This window comes from Egretta garzetta, unplaced genomic scaffold, assembly GCF_000687185.1.
Source record: "Egretta garzetta isolate BGI_Z169 unplaced genomic scaffold, ASM68718v1 scaffold581, whole genome shotgun sequence".
In the NCBI taxonomy this organism is placed as follows: domain Eukaryota; kingdom Metazoa; phylum Chordata; class Aves; order Pelecaniformes; family Ardeidae; genus Egretta; species Egretta garzetta.
The window spans coordinates 104,980-114,966 of record NW_009258623.1 but is presented as its reverse complement, the minus strand read 5'-3'; the positions used below and the strand labels follow the sequence as shown (position 1 = coordinate 114,966).

The 9,987-nt window shown below is 55.3% G+C and overlaps 1 protein-coding gene across 1 annotated transcript in view; it reads left to right on the top strand.

The window, feature by feature from the left end:
• LOC104134643 (aquaporin-5) overlaps positions 1 to 2,782 on the top strand; it is a 3,253-nt gene extending 471 nt beyond the window's left edge. The window contains 5 exon segments of the mRNA XM_009648222.2: positions 1 to 3; positions 5 to 62; positions 1,477 to 1,641; positions 1,914 to 1,997; positions 2,597 to 2,782. The exon segment at positions 1 to 3 is cut by the window's left edge and continues 471 nt beyond it. Of these exon segments, the coding sequence (XP_009646517.1) occupies positions 1 to 3; positions 5 to 62; positions 1,477 to 1,641; positions 1,914 to 1,997; positions 2,597 to 2,782 (496 nt within the window).
• The last annotated feature ends 7,205 nt before the right edge of the window (positions 2,783 to 9,987 follow it).

The following is a 9,987-nucleotide window of genomic DNA, read 5'->3' as shown; positions in this document are numbered from 1 at the left end:
GGCGTGGCTTCGTACTTGCCGTGACGCCAGTCAACACCCGCGGCAACCTGGCCATCAACGCGGTAAGTCTCCCTACCTGGCGATGGTTCACCTTGCCGTGAGGGCTTTCCTTTCCTTGTGAGTGAGGAGCTGGTACCGGCGCCAACCTGGAGAGCCAAATCCATCAGGATGGTTGGTCTCGGCACACTGTCCGGTATGCATGGAGGGACAGGAATGGGACAGGAGCGAGCACCAGTGTAGCCAGCAGAGTATTTACATGACAGCTTTATTGTGCGGGGTAATGAATGACATGTTTTTTTCCTGCTTTAATAAGTGCTTCCTTTATCCTAAGGGCCCGAGTGAGTCACCCACACCATTGAGATGTTCTTGACTGCAGCCTCTCCACCTGGAGATTAGTGCCGGGATAGGAGCCATGCCAGGACAGAGAGGGGGAGGGCAGGGAGCAGAGCCCAGTCAAACCAGTATGGGCAGGGGGAGCAGAAGCCCACTGTAGCCAGTGCACTTGGGGAGCGAGGAAACAGGGGTGGATGGAGAGAGGCGGTGGGGAAGAGCTGAAGAAGGAGCAAGGTGTGGGAGGGCACTGAGAGGCTGCGAGGGGCAGGGGCTGCTCTTGGAGGAGGAGGGGAGATAGTGGGACCCTCTGAGCAAAGCGGGGACGAGGAGCATGTCTCAAGCCCCTGGGGCAGTGCTGGGAAACCACCTGAAATGGGAGCGGGGGAACTACGGCTCCAACCATGGCCAGGTCTGGACCCCGCAGAGCAGCACAGCCATGTTGTAGAGGGTTCGATTGCTGGGATGAGGTACTGCAGCGCATCTTATTCCCGCATGCTCCGTGTCCCAAACCAGACCACTTTAGCTAAAAATCAAGCTGCAATGGCTCGGTTCTCTTCGCCCTCCCCATGCCTACTGGGGTCAAGTCCATCTGACAGTCCCCAGTGGTCAGTGTGGAGACAACGGGAGAGCAACAGTCTTACCCCCATAACTGCACCCCAACCTTCATCCCAGCCCTCACCCTTCATCCCGTGCCACTCCACGGTGACTGCTGGCTGCTCCCCAGTCTCTTGGGGAGGTGCCCCACAAAGTAGGGGGAGAAGAGTCAGGATACAACAGCTTGCAAGGATCAAGGGGGAGAGAAACGCAGGAAAAAAAGGACAAGTCAGTGTGGGATTTGGTGGGAAAGCGCTGAATGTTGTGGAGACAATCAAGCAAGGAGAGATGTGGAGAGCCCTGGGAAGGGAGGGGCTCAGGTGAGAGAAAGATTTTGGAGCATTAACCAGAAAGAAGTATCATTTCTTCCCTTTCAGGGAAAGGAGCAGTGAGCCCGAGCAGTGGCCGGCATGGCACCTTATGCCCCACGGCTGGGCAGGGGACCTAGGGGGATTCTCGTGCATGGCTTTGCCAACCCAAACCCACCAGCAAAGCACCTGAGCGCCCTCCCAACGATGGTTAATTATTGTCACTCTTGATGGTTCGCAGCTCAACAACAACACGACCCCGGGCCAGGCCCTCGTGGTGGAGATCATCCTCACCTTCCAGCTGGCCGCATGCATCTTTGCGTCCACGGACAACCGGAGGAATGGCAATGTGGGCTCCCCAGCACTGTCCATCGGCCTCTCTGTCGCCGTAGGCCACTTGGTGGGGGTGAGTGTCCAGGCAGAAGGACAGGGCAGAGGGTCCTGCTAGGATGAGGCTCCCCAAAATACTCTCGTGCAGTTGGTCCTAGACAGAGCTGCATTGGGAGACCCAAGATGGGACATATGGGGGCTTCTTCTCCATGATGATGAGGAGGGGTCCCCACCTCTCTGCAAGAGAAACAGCGCTAAGGGCTGTTTCAGTCCCTGCTTCTGAAAAGTTGGTCGTATCTGCTAAGCAACACGATGCACCTTAACCTGGTCTCCTTCCTGCACCGACAGATCTACTTCACCGGCTGCTCCATGAATCCAGCCCGGTCCTTTGGGCCTGCGGTCATCGTGAGGAGGTTCAGCCCAGCACATTGGGTGAGCATCGACCATGCGCTGGGACGGGCTGGCCAAGAGGCTGCCAGGGCCAGATGCAGGCAACGAGGGGAGAGGGCAGCGACTGCCACAGGGATTACAGGGTTGGGTGTTTCAGAGCCCATCCCAGGCCTTGAAGGATAAAAGGGGGCTGGAGAATAAGGGAGATTGTCCCCCTTGATGCACGGGGAACAGATTGTCCCCATGGCACAGTGCCAGCAAGGGGACAAGCACAACTTGAATGGCCCCAATGAACGGCACAGGCTGAGCTAGGGTATCCATCCAAGGTCCATAAAGCCCACAGAGAAGCCCAGCTTAGGCTTTCCACTCGCCCAGCACTGCCTGCAAGCTCAGACCCAGCCTTGCAGAGCAGGCTTGGTGCCGCCTTTCCAGCACACCACACCTCTGCGCTCATAAAGAGCTTTATGTCTTCAGCAAGCAAAGGTTGAGGGGATTTCAGCCCAAGAAGCCTACTGGAAGGGGCATTCATATCTGTCCATGGGCTAGGAGATGTGGAACAGCGAGGGATGCTGGTGTGATGGCTGGACCCGGCCCACCAGCCTCCAGGAGCTGCTCTCACCCTCTCCCTTGTTGCTTTCTAGGTGTTCTGGGTTGGCCCCATCCTCGGGGCTTGCTTGGCCTCCCTGCTCTACTTCTACATCCTCGTCCCCTACTGCATGAACATGTCAGATAGGGTTGCCATCGTCAAGGGCACCTATGAGTCAGAGGAGGAATGGGAAGAGCAGAGAGAGGAGAGGAAGAAGTCCATGGAATTGACCCCACCGTAGGAACAGTTGGAAAAAAACCCAAGCAAACGGAGGGGAGGAAGCCCCACACATGGGCTCATGTGTGCACCAAAGCCGGGCAGTGAATACATCCAGCTACAGTAGACTCTTAAGCAAAAGTCTGATAACTCAAAGACCATCTGTGCCTAAGACAGACAGGAGTATGGCAGTGTCTGTGTATATAACCCCTCTACGTGAGCGTCAGCGCTAGAACCGCTCCTAGCTTAACTGCACCCAGCTAAGCTCAGCAAAGGACTCTCAGCCCAGGACAGCTTCTCCGCTCTGGTTTTGTACCCACCCAGCCGCATCCCTGCCCTCCTAGGGCTGTTTTGCACCATTTTCAGAGGCCTGAGACTGCACATTCTAGGGCGCGCGGGATTTCACCCCCATGCGCGATGGCCCAGGGGATGGAAACACCACGTAGATGCCAGCACAGAAGAATGACCACTTTGGGCAGGTGGGTGCAGCAAAACCCCCCCGCTTTCTCCCCGCCACAGGGCCCACGCTGCTCGTAGATGCTCTTTCATGTGTTAGCTGGTGCCAGTGAGTCCTATTTATGTGCGGCTGCGGAAAGACCGTGATGTTTTGATTTTGTGTTGAGATCTTTGTAATATAGTATATTATTTATTGTGAATAAAGGAAATTTTTAAAAAGCCACGGGCACAAATCTGCTCGGGTAGCAAATTTTAGGAGCAAAACTGGGTTTAGCTGGATGCTCAAGCTGTTCCTAAATTCCCAAAGTGCTTGGACCCCAAATCTCATGGCAGGTGACACCATGAGCAGGTCGTTCAGGGGGTGATGGTCTCATTAATCCCGAGACGGAGAAAAGGACAGTAGCATTGGAGTGGGGCGAAAGCAAGAGGTGCCCCACAGCAGGCTGGGTCCAGGGCCATCTGAAGCCCATCTCGGAGGCCAGCACGAGCTGGGAGGAGCCAGCAGCAATCCCTCGCACACTTTGCTGGTTTGACGGAGGCACAGCTTTCTGCCATACCAGTTCTCCCAGATGGCTCCATGGGTGCCCTCAAAAACAGACCCACAACACTCCCCAGCCCCCTCGCTGGGTGCCAAACCCACACCTTCACCCTGACCTTCTGCTGTAGCCCTGCTCTTCCAGTTCAGCCACAACCCTCTGCCAAAGCATCTCGCTCCCGACCTGGGCACAGGGACACCACATGCTGGCACCGTCCCAGCCCTCCCTCCCACCGGGTCCCTAAATCCAGCCCCGTGCAAAGCTCCGCCATCACAGCCCCTCCTCTCGCTGCAAAGAGGAGGTTTTTCCGCTGAGCACAGACCCCCCAAGGAGGTGGGAGAGTCCTGCCTGGGAGGTCCCCGATCCCCGATGCAGCTCGATCGCAATCAGACAGATTACGCCGCCTTCGCATGGCAGTGCCAGGCAGGATCGGCAGCATCACCTATGTTTTAGCATGCCTAAGCAGATTTGCAATCCGGGCTGCAGCACCGCACGAGCCTGGGTAGCAGCAGACCCTTGTCCCTCAATTTCCTTTGCCCCCCACGCCCCCCCAGTTCTCAACAGAAGAGGTGGCTGATGAGAAGGAGGAGAAAAAGAGGTGGAAAAGCCCTTAGATTGGGTCACAAGTGTCAGCAGCAGAGCTCGGAAGCTAAAAATGAAACCCTGCCCCCTGTCTTCATCCCCCATGCCTCGGTTTCCCCTTTTGTAAAGAGGAAGAATATTAAGCCCCTTTCTCATTGGGAAGGGGCAGCATGGTCGCACATGGCATGGGACATGCTGTACGGACACCAGCCCCCAGGAAACATCAAAACACCTCCAGATCCCAGAGACACCCCCCCACCCTCAGAGCAACCCACAGTTAAGCATGAGGCTGGGGCAGGTCAGCATCCCAAAAAGCTGCATCCCGCAGTCTCCTTCCACTGCACCCCTAGACCCTGAAGATGCCCCCAAAGGGTGCATTCAGACCGCCCTCCCCGCCAGCGCGCTCAACAACCAGGAGAAGAAAGCCAGCCTGGGTGTGAGCCCTCCATGGGGATGAATCAGAGGATCCTGCAGCAGCAGCTTTGCGTCAGCACAAAAAGCATCCAGGGCCTGGCTCAAAAACACGGGCAGGGTGGCCCCACGCAGGGCCGGGGGCAGTGGGGGGGGGGCACAAGCAATTTACCCCAAAGCAGGCAGGGCCAGACCCTAAGCCGTGGGGTAAATGCAGGCTGGAGCCTGGCGAGCACGCCAGTGAAGGCATCAGCATCCTTACACGGTACAGGGGTCTGGTGCTCAGCACGAGCCGTGGTACCTTCCCCACCCAGCTTCTTGCTGGTCCACCTTGCGTTTAATCCGGGCAGAGAGATTGCGTTTAATCCCGACCAAACCCTGGCATGCAGCGAGCGCCGTGACCTTGCCTTTGCCAGGACAGGCACAGGGCAGAGTCCGGGTCACAGCTGGAAAACCCTGAGGTCCTCCTGCCTGTTCTCACCTGCCCAGAAACGGGAACAGCAGCGCTTAAAAACAAATAGAGACATTAAAAAAAAAAAGAATTTCCAGCTTCTTCAGCCCCATTTTAATGAGGTTGTGGCCGCTGACCACCAGCCCTTCCGTGCTCCCTTAGCAGATATTGCCATTTCCCAAGAGAAATCCCACGGATCCAGCAGGCGCGGCGAGGGCTGACACAACCCCTGTGCATCCAAACCAGCAGCGCACACGACCGCGGTCGCGGCTGCTCCATGTTTATTTTCCCGGCTTCTCCCCTGCAACAGGAGCTTGCATCCCGGGAGCGGCATCTCAGCACAGCTCCATGCCCCGTGCTGCCGCCGGCCCTCCCTGACGGCCACGCAGACCCAGCGCCGCTTTGCTTGTAAAAAAAAGGTGAATGCTATCGGCGCTTCGCGGTGCCGGCGACTTTTTGGCCGGCGTTAGAGGTGCCTCACCGGGTGACACTGCTGCACCCGGGACGTGTTTGCCGTAATTAAGGAGGGGGAAGATGGACGCAGTGATTTCCTAAGCATGCCTACCAGCCATTTCTTTGCAGTAAGAGGATTTCACAGCCTATTTCTCACTCCTGAATATCTTTTCCATTAGCAGGTAATTACTGCCTGGTTTTAAAAATGTCTTTTTTTTTTTTTTTCCCCCCATAGGGAGGAAAAACCCAACCATTTTCATGTTGTAACAGCCTGGAAACCTTATACCTCCTTACACATGGAAAGGCTTTCAGCATATTTAAGGAAGGGCTCCAGCAGCTCTGTTTGTGTATCCAAGCCCCTGAAACACAAACCGAGCCATCGGAGAGATGGAGAAAGACCCAGGTGCTTGAGGAGAAGCCGGACCCAGTGCCAATACCTCAATTAAACAAAGATTTTTTTTTTTTTTCAATGGGTTGCAGGTGTCCCAGCCCTCTCCATCACTCTGCCCCTGAGCAAGGCGGGATAATGCTCCCCGATTTGGGAGCACGTCCCTTCTGCTCTGCCACCAGCTCAGGCTGTTTTGCAACCCTAAGAGCTTTGTTTAAAGGCTCAGTTTCTGACTTCACTGGAAAAGCACGAGGTTGGTTTCAGCTGGGGAGCAAAGCAGAGCAGTGCCCAGTCCTGCTTGTTGAAAACAGGATGGGAGATGAAAAAGAAACCCAGGCAGACGGTGGGGGAGGCGGAGGATGGCTGCGGAGGGGTACGGCAGCACATCGGCTCTCCCCAGAAAGTCCAGGCAACACAGGGCAGCAACCCCCACCCCCCCCCAGGAAGGTTTCCAGCACTTTGCTAGGGGGTCCAAAGCACCCAGGGACCAATTCTGGGGCAGTGGTAGCCACAAAGAAGCCAACCGAGGGACATCCTTGTCTGCACGTAGCTCCACACGGCACCGGGAGATGTTGCAAGTAATGAGGTTTCCAGCGCATCACCCAAGGCTGATGGGCAGAAACGCTGCCAAGAGAGGAGCAGCCTCTGTGCAGAGACATGGCAGAGGCTGGCATGGGTGTTGGCATTAGTCATGGTGCAGACTGAGCCAGCACCCAGCTCCTCTCGAGCACAAGCACCCGGTCCTCCCCCTCCCACTCGGCCTCTGCCCAGCCTATAGCTGCTGCGGTACCAATTCCATACAAGCCAAGAGACAGCTCACACGGCCATTGAGGGCCAACAGCCACCCTTCCTGTTGTCAGAAGGCATCTCCTCGGCTGGGTAGCACGGCCTCCGCCTGAAGATCAGCTGCCCGTAATTCATATTTTTGCTCACTTGCTCATATCACGCCTGATTTGGCGTTGGATGCAGCAGCACTTTGGGTCAGGCTTCAGCACCCACCAGCAACGGGCACTGCTGGGACAAGCTGCCACGTTCATGCCAGTGTGAAGCCACCAGCGCCTCGCTTGGGCCTTGCTTCATCATTGTTGCAGCACACCAAGAGCCTGCTGTGCCCGTGGGCAGACGTGGGGAGATGCAGCTCTTTAATCCATAGAAATACAGGAGAAAATGAGTGCTGCCCCCAAATAAACCCTGCAATTAAGAAGGGCAGATCCAGAGACCAGGGAGAGCAAGAGTAGATCTGCGTGGTATCTCTGTTCCCACCCCAACACCCCCCTACGGCCACAAAAATGCCTCTTTAAAGCCCAGCAGAGTTGGAAGGTATTAGCAGGTTCCCCAGGGTGGGGGAGCAGAAGGGGACAGGGGGTCAACCTGTCCTGGCATCAAGCATGGGTGGTCTGGAACAGCACCCATGGGAGAGCGATGGGTGCCCGGGGCGTCTCTTGCTGCCCTCTGCTGGGATGCTCCATGGAGAATGGACGCAGGGCCAGAAAAACCCTGAACGGGTTCATCGGGGGGGGGGGAACCAAAAAACAAACCCACATCTGAGGGGGGGAAAAAAACCAAACCAAACTCACTCTTGCTTCCACCCACCCTCCCCCAAAGATCAGCCCCATCACCCCGTGTGAAAACACGGCTCCCTCCCTCCCTGGCACGTGGGGACCGCGGGCTGAGCACCGCCTGGATCGGGGCTCCGCTTCTGCTGCCAAGTTTCCTCTTGCTGAAAGCTCTGGCCTCCGCTTTCCAGGATACGGCCTGCCGCTGCCCGGTTGTTCTTCATCGCCCTCACGCAAACAAGCAAAGTCCAACCACGATTCGTATAATGGCTCCTTGTGCTGCCGGGTGGGGCCATCGATAATAATAATAAAAAAAAAAAAAAGTAATAAGTAAAGAAGGGAAAATAAAAAAGCAACCCCGCAGCCCTGCGGCCTGCCTGACAAAGGGGCTTTGTTGGGAAAGGTCAGCTCCGGAGCCGGGAGGGATTCCCAGGCACAGCCACCATAAGCAAAGAGGATGCAAGGATTTAGCAAGCTGGGAGGGGATTAAACAAAACTTTGTTAACCCACAGCCCAGCGGAGGCCTCTGAGTTGTCTGAGCTCCCACCCAGGGGAGACGCGCGCTTGGGAATGGGGCTGGTTTACTCCAAAATGAGAGGTCGCCAAGCTCGTCACCGCCAACTGGCATCAGGATGCACAGGAGCAAGGGAGGACGTTGTGTTGCGTTGCGTTGCGTTGCGTTACTGGAACATGTCCAGAGGAGAGCCACAAAGCTGGGGAGGGGTCTGGAGCACAAGTCTTACGAGGAGTGGCTGGGGGAGCTGGGGGGGTTCAGCCTGGAGCAGAGGAGGCTGAGGGGAGCCCTCATCGCTGCCTACAACTGCCTGAGAGGAGGGTGTAGTGAGGTGGGGGTCGGCCTCTTCTCCTTGGTAACAGGTGATAGGATGAGGGGGAATGGTCTGAAGTTGTGCCAGGGCAGGTTTAGGTTGGACATCAGGAAAAAATTTTTCAGTGAAAGGGTTGTCAAGCATTGGAAGGCTCTGCCCAGGGAAGTGGTTGAGGCCCCGTCCCTGGAGGTATTTAAAAGCCAGGTAGATGAGGTACTTAGGGACAGGGTTTAGTGGTGGGATGGCAGGGTTAGGTTAATGGTTGGACTTGATGATATTGAAGGTCTTTTCCAACCTAAACAATTCTATGATTCTATTCTAGGATTCTAGGACGAGTCCTCCGGGCCCCTCCGCATGCCGCAGAACTGCAGGGGCGAGCACGAGATCGGGGAACCTGTTCAGCTCAGAAACAACTCCTAAAAAACTAACCACGAACCAACCAAATAAAACAAATCCTCTGGCACATGTCCTCCAGGATACAGGCCCTCCTCTGCCAGCCTGACATTAATCCCGCTTGGCATGCCAGCGAGAGCTCTTTTGCCCCCGAGCAAGGCGCAGCTGCAGGTTGATATAATGCCCTCTTGTGCAGCCTGGAAAAACAAACGGATGGGAACAGAGTGAAAATGCCCGATGCAGTCCGCCTTTTTAAATAAGAGCCATAAATACAGAAAAACCCAATTCCCCTGCCCCAACAATCCCTTCAACCTTTACAAGTTGGGCTTTTTTCCCGCACTCCCAGGGCTGTATTTTTTTCGTGACAGAGCAGTTGTTTTCCTGCCAAAGCAGCCCCAGCCAGAGCAAGCGAGCCCTTTCGCCACTCTTCTAAAAAATTCCTTATTTTTTTAAGCTACTTATCCAGTTGCTTCCTCACTGAAAGCCATTGCTCCCCACTTTGAGATCAGAGTCCATGATGGAAGCTGTTATCAGCACCAATGACCGCCATAGGGGAAAGGGATATAAAATGCTTATTTAGTGCCATGTAGATAAGAAAATATCTGTGGGTGGTTCACAAAGAAATACCGTAAGAACTGTTAAAGGGAGGTTTTATTGACTGATTACAGCGAGTGCGTAAATACGCACCTACTTGCATTGGTGACAGCAAGAGGCTTTTTATCTGCATCTTCATCCTGGAGTTTTGCCACATGCGTTAGGGTTTTGCTTTGGATTTTGAGTTAAAATCCGCAGCTGAACGCCATTAACCAGCAGAGCTCAGCCTCCCCGCCTCCGCAGGCAGCATCCCTGCAAGAACAAGGGCTGTGCTGGAGTTTACTCATCCCTTCTGTATCATTCAACCCCCAAATACTCTTTTTTTTTTTTCACAGAAACAACAATGCATCTGCAGAACACACCTTCACTCCCGCAGCCACCCCAACTTTTTAGCAGTTCAAGCAAAATGCCTTGTTGCATTACACAGAATCCCAGAATCCCAGCATGGCTGGGGTTGGCAAGGCCCTCGGGAGCTCACGCAGTGCCACCCCCCTGCTCAAGCAGGCTCACCCACAGCAGGGGGCGCAGGACAGCGTCCAGGCGGGGGTTGAATATCTCCAGAGAAGGAGACTCCACAGCCCCC